Source organism: Leuciscus leuciscus, assembly GCF_965113295.1.
Source record: "Leuciscus leuciscus genome assembly, chromosome: 21".
NCBI classification, from domain to species: Eukaryota; Metazoa; Chordata; class Actinopteri; order Cypriniformes; family Leuciscidae; genus Leuciscus; species Leuciscus leuciscus.
Genome location: NC_138745.1, coordinates 15,040,933 through 15,057,923, shown reverse-complemented (window position 1 = coordinate 15,057,923; position 16,991 = coordinate 15,040,933). Strand labels below are relative to the sequence as shown.

Genomic DNA, 16,991 nt, shown 5'->3' with positions numbered 1-16,991 from the left:
CTTTTCCCACCCCAGACTATTGTAACGACTATGGCTCGATGGGTAAAAATTGACTTTTAATTTATATACTAATTAAAAGTGAAAACACTTTCTAAGTCCCACAGACTTGGCAAACTCTGTAACTGAACCCCCGTTTACGACTCGCTTCCCCCCTCTCGACAGTGTGAGCTTCAAAGACATTACTGACATTCCGATCTCAACAGAAAACCCGCTCTGAATCACACACACACCAAACCACTCTGAAACTCCTAAAATACAAGTTACACACACGCATGAAATGTTTTTATGTAGTTTTCTTGTCTATGGGTTGTGATGGGATAAACTGAGATATTTATGCACCTCTGCAGATGTAATGGACACGTGTGTTGATACATTTGAGATGTATCTGTTTCATTAACTGATATTAATGTCGGGTATGATATCCTACGGATCGTACTGAGCTTCTTTATACAGAAATATAAACTATATTCCGCACAAATGTTTATATTTCTATACATAATGTGGTATTAAAGTTTTAATGCATTTTTCTGGGTACGATCAGAAGAGGCGTTCCTTCACAAACAATGAAACGCTCCCGCCTCAGAACCGAAAGATTCCATTGGGTCCCGTCATCAAACAGGGCGTTACCCCGCGCTGCTTTAAAACCAAAACACAAGCAGACGCTCGCTCTCTTCTCTTCGCTCTCTTCCTCTCAACTCATCCAACTTCTCTGGACCCTCCTCCCCGGCGCAGCGCTTCTCCAAGGAACATCTGAAGGAGGCCCTGGCCTTCTCCATCGAACGAACCCATGTTCGAGTCGTAACAGCCGGTCTTTGCAACTAAGATTTCCAGCCTCTCCCATCCCGGGAGACGAATCTGAACTTTCTCGGTAACGTTAAATTCAAGTGAGCCTTTACATCGTTTTGCGAAACGACCCAGAAGACAAAGCTAGACGCAAACCAGCCGGACACGCGCACGCGCGCGTCCCCTTTTCAGCATCACACTGAAAGAGTACCACAACTCGCAAGTATATTGATTCCTATAAAAGCTGTTCCAGGTGTCTAGGACTTAGGTCTGTGGACTAAGTTACCCTCTATCTTCCCTCTATATCTTTCTTTCTTTCATTTTATGTCTTTGTTCGGTTAAATGTTTGTTTGCATTTTTACGTACGTTTATGTTTGTAGTTTATATAATCTCTAGTGTGTGCCATTTTATTAATAAACCCATTTATACTTTTAATTGTCTCTGTGTTTGAAAACCCACCTTATAAAGTCAATGAAATTTTAAAAGATCTAAGCTACAAGCTCGATATTGACTACCTTGAGTAGTTTTAATTCATAAACTCAGAAAGTTTGATATTCGCGGCCAGAAGATAAAACTTTCTTGGAGTTTGAAAAGAGATAACCCCTTCTTAACTGTAATGATCAGACAGTACAGAACAAGGTAATCTCGATAATTGATAAAATAAATGTACATGCGACTTATGAATTATGACCATGAGTCATAAATATTAATATTCCCTATATTCTTGAGCTAATTCACATTTACCCCGAGTCGTTATTCTTACACTATTCTGTTGCAGTTTACTTTATTACACTCCCTCCACCATAAGCACTGCACTCAACACAGTGTCACTTTTGCTGTTCATACTGTCACTAATTATGAATAATTAATTAATTGTGTGTGTGTGACAGTTGTCTCTGCACAAGTAAATTCAGACAGAGAAAGATACATATTTTATTTTATACCCAGGCAATGGACAAATGTCTGCTTAGGTCACTGGTTCAAAATTAATTAATTTGTCTGCTATTTCTTTGCACTAGCTAGGTGTCACTAGTGAGCAATGCTGAATGAAGCTTCGAGTAATGAACCTTTGGGTGAAGCAATGGGCTGCGAGGTCTCAGTGGTTCAGGAAGCCTCATTTTGCCATCACTAACAACAATCTCTACAACACAAACTCAAGGAAAAAAGGTTCTTAAAACAGCAAAAATAAACTCAGGGAAACAATCCAGAAGGCACAAAAGAAACTTCTTGGAGCAGGAGCAAGAGCAGACTTACAGCAGTAACTGGCTCAGGAACATCAATAACCAAGGGAAGATACAGAGAAACAGACCAGCTTAATACACAGCACAGAACTAGGCACATGTGAAAACAATAGCACTGATCACAAAAGGCACAATATTAGACATGAGAGTTCTATAGGGACCTCTAGTGGTCAAACTAAAACATTACAAAGCAAAAACTCTGACAAGTGGGCTAAGAAAAGTATATCTAATTCAAGATTGGATTGGACTGTGGTCCACAGCAGAGTCAGTTGAGCTGTGATCAGTCACTATTATAATATAAATATACAAGAAATAAACAAAAAAAATATGTTGGGATGCAGACTCAATGCAAACTATGATCATGCCAAACTCTTTCCACTTGATTTCAGACTCCAAAAAGTGCTGAAATTTGCTTATTATGAATGATTAACAGCCAAGAAACACAAAGCCATTAACTGACTCACCATTGCCATGATGGTGAAAGAGAAGTTTGGTGTAATCTGTGGAGGAAAGAGACTGTCGTTGCACAGAGCGATGCAAGCACAAGACCATGAAGGACAACAAAATAGTATTTAAGCTCTGCATGCAAAATGCACAAAAACAATGACATACACTACTATTCTAGCTGTAAGACCCTAAAGATCATGCAAATGAATCCTTAGTAATCAGAAAAATGCTGCAAATATGAGTGTGATGGGTTATGTATCATGGTTCTTATGTATGTCTTGGACATACTCGCCTTCAGTCACAGGACTGGCGGGTAGAGCTGCAGGAGAAGGAGTCATCGATGGCAGTGAAGAACTCAAAGGGCTGATTGAACTCTCTGGGCTTCCCTGTGCATATTCGTCACATGTGCCTTTTGCCTTAGACAAGAACATACCAACTCATATTATTATTTTTTAAATTGAAGTACAAAAAAAAACATCATTCACTTTGTTAATGGCATATGTACTCTCATGATCCTAACATTGCCCATGTAGCCACCATATGTGCCACATGAAGTAAATAATGAAGTATTGTAACTTATTATTAGGGGTGTGACAAGATCTCATGCCACGAGATCTCGCGATATTAAAATGTGACGAGATTTCTCATCAGATGAAAAGCTGTCTAGCTATTTTGCCATGGCGGAGCGTGATGGTGAAATTAGCATAGAATTTTTCCATCGCTACATTCACATTACATTATGGTGCCCGCTGTCGTTTTGCTGTTTTTATCAAAATAAAACCATTGTAATCTATTGTAAATGTCTGCTCTGCTCATCCAGTACGAGTTGCAGTCGAACACAGTGCAGCAGGAATCATAGTTCACTGATCGCGTGACGATGGCGGAGGATTCATTGCATAGCAGAGCCTAAATGTCTGCCGAATGCCTAATCTTGTAGAATGCGCACTCAGCACCGCCGGTTTCCTATACACAGAGTATGTGCAATCGCGAATTCGAAAGCAAAAGTAAAACACGACCTCCCTGATGTGGCAAATTAGCCTGCATACTATAGCCTGTCTCCTAATATTAAACCTATCTCTGGACTGTGTAGTTGTGGCTCTGGTCTCTGTTTGCACTTTGAATACTGAGAAAGTACTTTGATTATGGTTTCACTTGCACGTATTGTTTGATATAAGAAAAAACTGTTATTTATTTATTTTATTTATACTTTTTTTATTTCTATGCCCAGGTAGCATGTTGACATTGATACAATGTTGAGTTTTGATCCAAACCATAATTTTGGTTGAGATTGACATTTCAATATTTAACCCCCTGAGGTCGGCTGTCGCGCCGGCGCGATAGGCTCGTTTTTTTCCTTATCAGTGCAAAAGAGACTCAAAATACTCTGTTGATTTTGATCTTACATACTTGTGTTATACATCATTCGATCCTGTTAAGTGTATATTTTTTTTGTGTATACTCACAATAAAAACAAAGTGTTGTGCTTTTCGCCAAATAAAGAAAAATAAACATGATGCGAGTTCTGCCTTCTCTCTGTCAGTGAAGTCCATTCTGAAACGCGTCCGAAAATGAACTGTAACTCAGCGAATACTTCTCACACAGACACGTGAGGTATGTCTTTATGAAGCTTGAATTAATAAGTAATTTATATATAAAAAACAAATATTCTCAGCTTATGTAGTCCGTTTGAAAGCAAGGAGAGGTACCATTTTTTCGTTCTCCCTTCATTATCTTTAATGAGCTGAGGCCGCCACGCCCCCGGCGCTATTCACATGGTAAATAGTTTAGGTGATCTATTTGCATCGCACATGCCCCCCGATCAATGCCATAAAAACACGAAGCTTCTTCGTCAGATTCGCTGAGAGTTCATTGTGTTTAGAGAGGATGGCACGTTACTCCGGTAAAGACGCCCTTCAGATGATTCTGGACAGCGAGGAAGAATTCACCTTTTCCTCAGAGGAAGATTGCAACTCGGACGACGAACAACAGCATTTTCAAGAGCGAATTGATCCCGCCGAGGATACAAGTTCGGAGTAAGTTTTTACTGTTATATAATTCCTTTTCTGATAATATAGAACTCATATGAATTTTCAGACTATATTTTGCCTAGTTTTGGCTAGCTTTTGACATCTTACAGGAACGATTGCCTTACAATATCCCTAACATTCGTGTATATGATCAAGTGTAAACTTTTTTAAATGTGATATTGCTCTTTAAACATATTTGTATATTAAATATATTTCACTCAGTTTTGATTAGCTAATGACACTGGTTAAAATGCTAAAATACTGCCTTATGCGTAATGTAGCTTGTTTGCGAATATCTGCTTAGGTTATATAATGTGATTTAGTGCAAATATATTTCAGCCTCTGGTAAAATATGTGATACTGTCTAAATACATTATATTTTTATATAAATGTTCGGTTTTGGATGACACTGTTTCCAAACAAAAACAGTGGTTTCAGGCCTATGACAAAACATACCAAAAACATAGGTTTCAGCCTATGACACTGTTTATCATGCTTCAATATTGCCTTATGCACAGATGTTTGTGAATACAGGTGTACATTTTTGAAATGTAGCGATGTGTCGTTCGCGAACGATCCTTTCATTGCGTGTGTCACTAAATGCGTGCGGTCTATATGGCCCATCAACAGATACTCGCTGTGACGCGGTCTATGGCCCATACATAGATATTTCTCCGTCCTATGGCCCATCAACAAATATATACATTGTGCGTCCATAACCATCAATTGCTCATCAGTTTACTTTGAATAATGTATGTAAAGATGATATGGATTACTGTATAATAAAATAGTTAAGTGAAGAAAGTCTTGAGAAATTATTATTATTATACAATAAAGTATGGGAAGAAGGTGGTATACCAGGAAGTTGGAAGAATAAATAATTGTACCAATAAAAAGCCAGGCAAGGATGATAGCAAACCGGGAAATTATAGACCTATAGCTCTGACATCACACATTTTGTTAAATAATGGAGCGTATGATAAATGAGAGATTAACCCCCTGAGGTCTACGGTATCGCCGGCGATACCAGCTCGCTTTTTTTTTTATTAGTATAAAAGAAACTCATAAATACTCTGTTGACTTTGATTTTCCATAGGAGTTTCATACATCAATCGATTCTGTTAAATGTGTATTATTTTTGTGTATACTCACAATAAAAACAAAGTGTTGTGCTTTTTGCCAAATAAAGAAAAATAAACACGAAGCGAGTTCTGCCTTCTCTCTGCCAGTGAAGTCCATTCTGAAACGCGTCCGAAAATGAACAATAACTCAGCGAATACTCAGTCAAACAGGCATACAGACACACAGGCATGAAGCTTGAATTCTCTTCTTTTAAATGAAGTAATTTATATAAAAAACAAATATTCTCATCTTGTGAAATCTGTATTAAAAGAGAGCGATTCCAGTCGACCTCATTACAGCTAATTCAGATGTAATGTGACTCCGCCCACGGAGAGCACGCGCTATTCAAACGCAAATGGCTGAGGCAATCCTGTGAACGCCCCCATCAGCTCGAGAAAACATACAAGTTTATTTAGATCATTAGGCTACTTGTTTACACCGTCTTGCAGCGCTGTGAGGAATAATACTAATGGAAAATGTCCCTCAGAGGAGCGAGCTGAGGAATACTAGTAAGTTTTTTCCTTCTCACGTGAATTTCTTCACGTGGGTTTCTGTTTATGAATGAATAAACGGCAGAGATGCGCGCTGTTTACCACAGCTGGCAAAGACAGTTTAAATTTAAATCGCGTGTGTGAATGAATGATGATGTTTTAGCAAACTGTATTGCTATACTGAGATGAGTAAAAAATCGACTGAATGTTGAAATAAAATGTAGGCTATTTGTATAAGCAACGTATTAAACTGCAAATTAACAATATGCCCTAATATTTCATGAAAACAACGTTACAATCAGACGAAATATGAAAGACAACATTTTGTTGACTAGATTTGGGTACAGTTTTTACTGTAGAATATACTGCCACATCAAATAAGCTTTTGTTTAGCAATTTCTATATATAAAATACTATTTTTGTCAAAAATAAAGTCATCAACTAAGATGTTAGCTGTTCCAATGTTGGCTATATTCAAACTAATGAATACATAGATAAAATGTAGGCCTATAATCATTTTTTTTACAAAGAAAGAGTACACTTGAAATATTGTTGAAATTGTACTTATTCTTGTAATTGTAACCGTTTTAATAAAATAGCAAAACATATTTACAAGATAGATGTAAGCAAAATCTTAAATGGTCAATATAAGTCTTCTTCTAAATATATCTTTTGTCCTTGCATTGTGGCTCAGTCACTGTGTCACACCTGAGTGAATGGCTCATCATTATGCAGAGTGGGTGGGACATTGTATTCTAAGGTGTAAACCACTCCTCGTTCACGCCCCCCTCGCATATTGGCTTTCCAACAGTAACGGTTTTTGGCACGGGCGAACCGGGCAATCGCCCGGGGCGGCATTTTTTGGGGGGGCGGCGCCGCCGGCACGAGCAAAAAAAAAAAAAAAACTGCGCCGCGAAGCGGTTCTCTTACGAGAGATACTCTCGTACTGCGTAGAATACGCTAGGGGAAAATCCTTTTCCACGAGAATACTGAAGCCAAAAAAATTATCCTTTAATTTTGTATTAATGTAAAACGCGTTGCGGCAGCATACAGACATAGGCGAGGCAGCTCGCGCGCCTATTGGCTGGTCTGCTGGCAACTGCTTAAGCCTATCGAGCGAGACCTAGAGTGACGTCAGACCCAATGAGGGCGCTTCGCCTCGGCCTCGAGTGGATTACGCCTGAGCAGCCTGCTCACAACCGGCTGGACGGCTACTTCCTGCCTGGGGAGCGCGTTTCACCTGCATCCAAGCCAGCGCCTTTTCTTCCTGAGCTTCATGAAGAAGTCGCTAAGTCTTGGGGCTCCCCTTTTTCGGCCAGGACACGATCCTCTGTCTCTTTGGCGTTCTCCGCTGTCGACGACGCAAAGAACAGAGGCTACCACTCCCTACCGCCGGTCGAAGAGGCTATTGCAGCGCACTTATACCCGCCCTCTGCTGGACGGCGTGCTAAGATGGCGCTGCCCTCAAAAGCCTGCCGCACGACGTCAGCCCTGCTCCGCCGCGCTTTCTCCGCCGCCGGGCAGGCCGCGTCAGCGTTGCACACCATGGCCACGCTCCAGATATTCCAGGCCGATCTCCTCCGCCAGCTGGACGAGAGAGGACCTGACGCAATCTGTGTGCCGGACTTGAGGAGCGCTACAGACTTCGCTCTTCGCGCCACCAAGTCAGCAGCACAGGCCATTGGACGGAGCATGGCCTCGCTCACCGTGTCTGAGAGACATCTGTGGCTTACGCTCTCTGACATGACTGAGTCAGAACGCACCGCGTTCCTCGACGCGCCGCTTTCCCCTGCCGGCCTCTTCGGAACCTTGGTCAAAGATTTCGCCGATAGGTTCGCTGAGGTGCAGAAAGCGACCCAGGCCATGAAGCACTTCCTCCCGAAGCGCTCCGGTTCTGCAGCAGGCCGTGCGAAACCGTCTGCTCAGAGCTCACAGCCTAAGCCTCCGCCCGCCGCCTCCTCTTCTCAACGCCGCCAAACCCAGAGCTCGAGACCGCGCTCTCGCTCATCCGGCCGCCCCGCCGCCCCGCCCCGCGTGGCCCGCGGCAGAAGATTGCGTTGAAGCCAGAGGCCCCGAAATCGTCCTAGCACGCCTAGGAAAGCGACGGTGTCCAAGTCCCGCTGCGGCCGGACTTCCACCAAAGCTTGCCGCTCGTCCAGTTCCAGGAAATGTGACTGGTCCAGCGTATTTAGCAGCCAACAAGCCGGTTCCATTACCCGCTTGCCTGCACACAAAAGCCGTTTTTACGGCTACCCAGATAAATCCCTTAAAGAGTGTATTTTCTGGTGTCCCGGCCACGGCCGACGGTGTTTCATGTGTAGAAAAAATGCCCACTACTCAGTGCCCATTCCTACACACAAGCACAGCCCTTCACACAGGGCCCGCGCACATAAAATCGACAAATGTAGCAAAAGTGCCCACTACCCAGTGCCCACAAACGCTACTTCCCACATGTCTCACGGTCCCTGTAAATACAGGACCAGTATGCATATGCTCTGCTCACGCGAGCAATGCTGTAAAGGTGGTGTATGTGCCCGCTGCTCTGCGCCCACGCCCACACACAGACATGAAACTAGCCCAGCCCTCCTCCTCTCAGCTAAACACTGCGGAGGAGTCGAGCGCGGGCATTCTGCCCGCTGTTATCAGCGCGCCCCCTGCCTCAGAAGTCATGAGCGCGACGCTTATGTCACAGCACACAAAAGCCGCTGTATCGCGAGCCGATCAGAGCGTGCTTCGCATCCAGCCCCTAGCTACTCGCGCACCTGCGTGGGAAAAGCTTCCCGGGGTTTCGAGATGGGTGCTGAACATCATAAAAGAAGGCTATTCGCTGCAGTTTCGCCGACGCCCTCGCCGCTTCATGGCGCGCGTCGAGACCACGGTAGAATCGAAAGTAGCTCATCTACTTCGAGCCGAGATTTTGAAACTGTTGAGCAAAGGGGCTATAGAACCCCTATCTCAAGCTCAAAGCGAAGGGGGGCTTTACAGCAGATACTTCCTGGTGCCCAAAAAAGACGGGGGTCTCAGACCCATACTAGATCTGCGGCAGCTGAACAGAGCGCTTATGAAGCGCCAGTTCAGGATGCTCACAACCAGAAAAATCCTCGCGCACGTCCGCCAGGGGGACTGGTTTGTGTCAATAGATCTAAAGGACGCGTATTTTCAAATACAGATAGCGTCACGTCACAGGCGATTTTTGAGATTCACCTTCGAGGGCCAGGCATATCAGTACACAGTCCTGCCTTTCGGCTTGTCCCTGGCACCCCGTACATTTACGAAGTGCATGGACGCAGCGCTCGCACCCCTCAGATTACGGGGCATACGAGTGCTGAACTATCTGGACGACTGGCTGATTCTAGCCCAATCTCACTCAGAGCTCGTAGAGCACAGGACCATTTTACTCGATCACCTCGAGAATCTCGGTCTCGCAGTGAACTGGGAAAAGAGCTCGCTTTTCCCCAGACAGATTATATCTTTTCTGGGAATAGAGCTGAACTCGCTGCTAATGACAGCACGCCTGTCATCTCAGCGCACACTGGACATTCGGCGCGCAGCCGGCTCGTTCCGCTGCGGCGCGATAGTCCCTCTCAAAGCCTTTCAAAGGATGCTCGGTCTGATGGCCTCACCATCTTCAGTTCTCCAGTTGGGCCTTCTGCGCATGCGCCCACTGCAGTTCTGGCTCAGAAAGAGAGTACCACGCACAGCGTGGGCCTCCGGTCGGCTTCGCGTCAAGGTCAATCAAGCATGCATTGCAGCTTTGAAACCTTGGGAGGCAAAAGACTGGTACCAATCAGGTGTAAGCCTGGGGACTTCCTCGAGAGTGATGGTGGTGTCCACGGACGCATCCACCTCGGGATGGGGAGCGCTGCTCGAGGGCAGACCGCTTTTTGGCCAATGGTCAAAGCAGGAGAAGCTCTTACATATCAACTGCCTCGAAATGTTGGCAGTGAGCAAAGCGCTCACGCGCTTTTGTCCCCTCATAAAGGGACACCACGTGCTAATACGTTCAGACAACGTCTCAGTGGTGTCCTACATAAATCGCCAGGGCGGCCTCAGGTCCCTGACTCTGTACAGGCTAACCAGGCGCCTCCTGATATGGGCCCGCAGCAACCTGCTCTCGCTGAGAGCAGCGCACGTGCCAGGGCTCCTAAATATAGGACCAGACAGACTGTCCAGGAACCAGGTTCCGACAGGAGAATGGTCTTTGCACCCACAGACAGTCCAGCTGCTGTGGAAGAAATTCGGCAGAGCGGAAGTAGACCTGTTCGCGTCTCAAGAAAACGCTCACTGTCCAGAATTTTTCTCGAAGAGCAAGGACGCGCTGACCCACGAGTGGCCTCGCCGTCCTCTCTACGCTTTTCCCCCCGTCTCCCTCCTGACTCAGGTGGTAGAACGGGTCAGGGAAGAAGGATGCTCAGTGCTGCTTGTAGCCCCACTTTGGATGAGCCAACCTTGGTTCCCAATTGTGATGCAGTTAGCGAGCACCGCCCCATGGCCAGTGCCTCTGAGGAGGGATCTCCTCTCTCAAGCCAACGGCTCGATTTGGCATCCTCACCCAGAGCTGTGGTCCCTCCATGTGTGGGCCATCAACGGGTACCCGCTGACCTCCCACAGGGAGTGTTAAACACTATCACACAGGCCAGAGCTCCGTCTACGCGACGTCTCTATGCCTCAAAATGGTCAGTGTTCTCTAGCTGGTGCACAGCTCGTGGTGTGTCACCCCTGCATTGCGGTGTGACGGAGGTTCTCTCCTTCCTACAGGAGCTGTTGGATAAGGGCAGGTCCCCTTCCACGCTCAAAGTCTATGTAGCGGCCATAGCAGTGTTCTCTTCGACCACGCTCGGCCAGTCTATTGGAAGGAACGATTTAGTCATTCGCTTCCTTCGAGGAGCTAAGAGACTGAATCCTCCCAGACCTCCCACAGTCCCTATATGGGACCTTTCTACGGTACTGGAAGCCATGAAAGGTCATCCATTTGAGCCCTTGCAGGAGATTGATCTTAAACACCTGTCTTTCAAGACGGCGTTTCTTCTGGCTCTCGCTTCAGTGAAGCGCATAGGGGACTTACACGCGCTCTCAGTAAGCGCGACGTGCATGGAATTTGGGCCGAATGACTCTAGAGTTATACTCAAACCTAAGCACGGTTATGTTCCTAAATCCCTCAATACACCGTTCAGAGCACAGGTCATTTCCCTGTCTGCCCTGCCGGTCACTGAAGGAAATATGGACGAAAGCTCCCTTTGCCCAGTCAGGGCGTTAAGAGCTTATGTGTCTCGCTCGTCTGTTTTCAGACAGACGGAGCAGCTCTTTGTTTCGTTCAGCGGGCGTTCTAAGGGACTAGCCGCTTCGAAACAGACCCTATCCAGATGGGTAGTGGACGCAATAGCTTACACAACTAGCTTACACAACCAAGGGCATGCAGTGCCCGCTGGGTGTCAAAGCGCACTCCACGAGAAGCATGGCTTCATCGTGGGCATGGTCAAGTGGGATTGCCTTGCAAGATATTTGTACGGCGGCAGGCTGGGCCTCTCCGTCTACATTTATAAGGTTTTACAACCTAGAGGTTCCCGCACTACAGGCCAGACTACTGTCGGTCTAGTATGGCCAAAATCTCATAACTGGCGCTGTCAGTTATGCAGCTATTGAGTATTGCAATCCTTGCTCTATGCTGCTATAAGGAAGATAGTGGCTAACCCCCCTCTCTTCCAGGATTCCCTGTGAGTCCCCTGGGTGATTATGTACTGTATGAACTCCGGGCTGTCGCCCTTGAGTCTATGGTATCAGATCCCAGCACGCACGGCGTTTTACAGTAGGTTCCCCTAGCGTATTCTACGCAGTACGAGAGTATCTCTCGTAAGAGAACGTACTCGGTTACTAACGTAACCTCGGTTCTCTCTAGAGAGAGGAACGAGTACTGCGTATCCTGCCATGCCTGCACGCGCTCTGGTTGCTTCGACTATGAAAAACCAGAGAAATAATGCCTGCGAGCGGTATTTATAGACCTAAGCCACGCCCGTCTCGGCGGGACGTGACGCAGAGGGCGCGAAGCGCCCTCATTGGGTCTGACGTCACTCTAGGTCTCGCTCGATAGGCTTAAGCAGTTGCCAGCAGACCAGCCAATAGGCGCGCGAGCTGCCTCGCCTATGTCTGTATGCTGCCGCAACGCGTTTTACATTAATACAAAATTAAAGGATAATTTTTTTGGCTTCAGTATTCTCGTGGAAAAGGATTTTCCCCTAGCGTATTCTACGCAATACTCGTTCCTCTCTCTAGAGAGAACCGAGGTTACGTTAGTAACCGAGTACGTTTTCTATTATCTATCATTTCACTGTGTGGGGAATTGGCAAATTTGCGCCCCTTGCAGCTGCAGGCGCCCCTGCTTGCTGAGAAGATGCCGTGCACAGAAGCTGTTTGTTTGAGAAGGGGAAAGGGGAGGGGGCGCGGAGGCGCGGGCGCGGATGAAAGTTCACCTCTGGGTCTCTCCCAAATGGAACGGACAGGGGGGGGGGGGGGGGGGGGGGGGTAAGTCAGTCACACCTCGACTTTCTTCCAAATAACGCACATTTCATTCATAATATTATGAATACAATATTTCCTGCCCATTTTTGTTTTTCTGAATTGTCTGAATGGCTAATAAAAATAGGTAATACAAAACGATTACTTGGTCACCACCACCAAGGTGAATTGGTTTAGTCTTGACTTCTGGTCGTGACTCGTCGTGAGTGACAGTTGGTGTGGGGGGGATCAGGGAAATCTGTTGATTGTCGATGTCGAGTGCCAAATAAGAGATGGACAAGAAAGGTCAAAGCCATCAGGTTCCCAATTTAGAAACGAGCGAAAGATAAAGGTATGCAACTATGTTTTCTCTGTATGATTACGGTATCCATGTCATGAATGAAGGGGGCAATATTAATTGGTGGGTATAACTCTTATTTGTTAGCCTTTTTGCTATGATTCTTTCTATGCTTAACAATAATTCGGTTTTAAGTCAAACACGAGATCTAATTTCACCATAATATTGTGCTTTGCAACAAAACTGTTACAAGTTCAGTTATTACACTGCAAAAAATGCTTTTCTTACTTAGTATTTTTGTCTTGTTTCCAGTCCAAATATCAAACATTTCTAAATAAAGATGCATAACGTTATTTTACTAAAGTAGTAAAATGACATAAGATATTAAGTCTTGTTTTCCGGGGAAATAAATAAAAATTGAGTTTTTGCTTAAAACAAGCAAAACATGATCTGCCAATGGTGTAAGAAAAATTTCTTATGGGGGGGTGGGCGCTCGAAGGGGGTCTCGCCCAGGGTGTAATTCAATGTAGAACCGCCACTGCTTTCCAAGCAAAACCTGTTTTACATCAATTTAAATCAATGTATGGTTTTATGTGAACGATAAAGCAAGACTATTTTCACATAATTTTGAAGAAAAAACTATAGGCGACGACATCCATTAGTCAAAAGTCTTATTGCCACATATTTAGTATGTGTTTTGTGGCCTTATTTCAAAAACTTTAATTTTTAGTTTTTTCGATAACCACGCATAAACATTATTCTCTCAAAAATGAAAACATGTACATACATGTGGCTCACATATTATTGTAGTCCTGTTTGTACTAAATAAGGAAGCAGTTCTTTGATGTCGAAAAGCATATGACATGCTGTGGAAAGAGGGTCTTTTAATCAAAATGCATCTAATGGGTATTGGAGGGAAAATGTTTAATTGTGTAATGGATTTCCTTGATAGAAGAAAGAATCAAGTGAAGATGGTTATAAAGGTATCCAAACCTTCCATTATGATTAATGACATTTATTCCAATATAACATTAGACATGGGTAGGTCACTGTTTGCTGATGATGGGGCTTTATGGAAAAGAGGACGACATGTTAAGTATATAGTCAGAAAAGTACAAGAGGGGATAAATCAAGTGGAAAGTTGGGGTGTAAAATGGGGTTTTAAATTTTAAATTGAAAAAAAAAACCTAAAGTTATGATTTTTACAAGGAAAAAGATAAGAGGGAATCAGATGAAATTTTATGGGAACTGTTTAGAAAAAGTTGAGTGCTTTCGTTTCCTATGAGTTTACTTTGACAAAAATGAACATGGAAGCAACATAAAAAGTATACCGTTGATAAATGTAGGAAAGTAATAAATGTCATGAGATGCCTCACTGGTTTAAAATGGGGAGCAAATGTTACAGCTTTGAAATATATTTATAATATAGCAATGATAAGATCATGGATAGAATATGGCTGCACTGCGTATAGATCAGCATCAAGGTCTGTGTTAGAAAATTTAGACATAGTGCAAGCTCTAAGAATATGTTTAGGAGCATTGAGAACCACACCAGTATGTGCAAGCTGGGGATTTGTTAATTTCAGTGTTGATTCAGCAGCAGTGATGAAAAATCATCACACATTCCCTTTAAGAGCAGGCACGCTTGTTCTATAGAGACAGAGCGCAACGCGTCATAATCTGAAGACCACGCCCACCAAGGGGGAAAACAAAGCAACTGTCTCTGACTTTGCATTGCGAGAGGCTGCCTCCTTGTCATTTCTTGCTTCTAAGAAAAGACAGAATAATGCCTAAAAGCTGCTATGTGACAAGGTGTACAGCAAACAAGCTAAGAAACCCAGAAATAAGTTTTCATAAGCTGTCGACCCCAAAAAACGAGCGTTTGAGGACATAAAAGTGGATACAGGCTGGAACGAATGGGTAATTTGTGGGATCCTGACACTCAGTATGCACTAAAAATACACTACGTGTGCAGTAAGTTAAACATTTGGTCACTGGTGAGTCAAATATCCAAATGTCAGTTTTATATATTATATTTCTGTAAGATAAACTATCCTGTGTTGCCGATTACGGTCTCCTCCAGCGGCCGTACGTTAGTTCTCAGAGTAATGAGACACGTGACGCTCTGTCTCAACTGCCTGTATCCACTTTTATGTCCTAAACACTCGTTTTTTGGGGTCGAGAGCTAATAAAAACTTATTTCTGGGTTTTTTTAGCTTCTTTGCTGTACACCTTGTCACACAGCAGCTTTTAGGCATTTTTCTGTCTTTTCTTAGAAGCAAGAAATGATAAGGAGGCAGCCTCTCGCAATGCAAAGTCAATGGAGACAGTTGCTTTGTTTTCCCCCTGGGTGTGGGCGTGGCCTAAATACGCTCTGTCTCTATAGCGGATTGCTATAGGTCCTTTTACAGTTGGTAAACATGGTGACGTATTTGTGTGGGCGGGGCTTAGCTGGAGGCAGAAAGATCCCTCTGGCCGCTTCACTAACGCTAGTTTGCAAGTTTTGTTAGCTTGTTTTTTAACAATGACTGGAGAAAATCCAATTTTGTCTTAATGTGCAAGGTCACTCACTGTCCAGGACCGTGATTGTTATTTGCAAAAGTTAATTTTAACGGACGGAACCAGATGACCGTACACGCTCAGTCAATGGACGATCTGACAGGATTAACGTTAACACTACCTCCGGTTGAGTGGCCTGACTTCTACACGTACCCGACAGAGAAACCGAGGGTAAAGAGAAACTGAGGGCATATATATATATATATTTAGATACCTATAACTATGTGCTGAATGGTCATGTAAAGACTTGTGTGGTACGATCCGCAGTTCTGCCTAGCCAGCGTCAAGAAGACGACAATGTAAAGAGTGACATTACGGTGCAATTTAATGATGTGAATATTTTCTAGAAATAAAAATTCCAGATACAGCATATTCATTTGTCATCGATTCTTGCACCCAACAACACAACAAGATGACATTTAATAATAAAAATAATAATTTAAGCTCCTTATTATGTAGCCGAATCTGTGTTGGTTTGTATTGGCCGCCTCCAGTTTTCTGTTTGTTTTGCCTCCAGCTAGCGCCGTGACGTAACTGTGACGTCGCCGCAAAAGGGGTCTATTATAACGGCGGATTTGCCAGGCGCACGCCAGGAGCGGTTCATAGCCGAGGAGACCGACGTTCTCGTCAGGGCCGTAAAAGACAGAGAAGTGACATTGGGGATGGAGAAACCCACCCAAATGAACTTCGGTTAAACAGGCGTATGATAATTTGGGTAAATGTGTAAGCTAGATTTATCCTTTTATAATAAACTGTCTATCTATCTATGTTAAAATATCACTTTCTAATGTTGAAGCAATACAATTACAGTTGATTTGTGGTTGAAATCTAAACATTATTTCAACATTAACTGAGGGTGCAAAAGTGAAGTTGATAAAATATCACTTTGTAATGTTGAGTCAATACTATTACCGTAGATTTTTGGTTGAAATCTACCCATTGCTTCATCATTAACTGAGGGTGCAAGAGTGATACTAAATTACAGTTGACGCATCAACACTGACTCAACATTGTTTCAATGATTACATGCTATCTGGGTGTTCAATTTGTGGAAAAGGAGTTCAATCAGGAGGTCACACACAACCTCAGTCAGAAGTTCTGGAAGTTCTGTACAGTAAAGTCTGAAGACACTCATGTTAAATCATGCAGGAAGAAGCCAGTCAGTTGAGTTTGTGGCAAAACCTTTTACAGTGCTTACATGTTGTTGTCTTTCAATGCATTTGATAATTCATACTCATAATGTAGAACTGAAATGACATTCATTAAAATATTGTTAGTTAAACCATTTCAAAATGCACCTGCAGACTATTTTTCTAGTCATTAATTTTATCATTGAGGATTTTTTTTTAATATTGTGCAAAAATCTTGTCTCGTCTCGTTCTTGTGAACCCAATCTTGTGTCTCTAGAGATAAGTGTCTTGTCACACCCATAATAATAAGCTTAAATAGTAGATCAGAAGTTGGCTTTGTCAACTAGTTATCTGGGAACCACCCTGGTGGCTAGTTCCTATAACTAAGTTCCCAGAAACTA

The 16,991-nt window shown here is 43.7% G+C and overlaps 1 protein-coding gene and 1 long non-coding RNA gene across 6 annotated transcripts in view; one reads left to right on the top strand and one right to left on the bottom strand.

Annotated features, from left to right (window-relative positions):
- Nucleotides 1–16,991, bottom strand: part of plxdc1 (plexin domain containing 1) — a 551,383-nt gene that overhangs the window by 37,413 nt on the left and 496,979 nt on the right. For 3 of the 5 annotated variants that reach the window (XM_082152791.1, XM_082152794.1, XM_082152792.1), the window contains 2 exons: nt 2,764–2,887; nt 2,489–2,524 (listed from right to left, as the gene is read on the bottom strand). In XM_082152791.1, the coding sequence (XP_082008917.1) occupies nt 2,489–2,524; nt 2,764–2,887 (160 nt within the window). Of the gene's footprint in view, nt 1–1,721; nt 2,046–2,488; nt 2,525–2,763; nt 2,888–16,991 lie in introns of those variants that run through there. The other 2 variants (XM_082152795.1, XM_082152793.1) reach the window with 2 other exon arrangements.
- LOC309485902 lies at nt 12,905–13,447 on the top strand. Its single transcript, XR_014201323.1, has 2 exons — nt 12,905–13,024; nt 13,097–13,447. It is a non-coding gene; the product is annotated as an uncharacterized lncRNA (long non-coding RNA).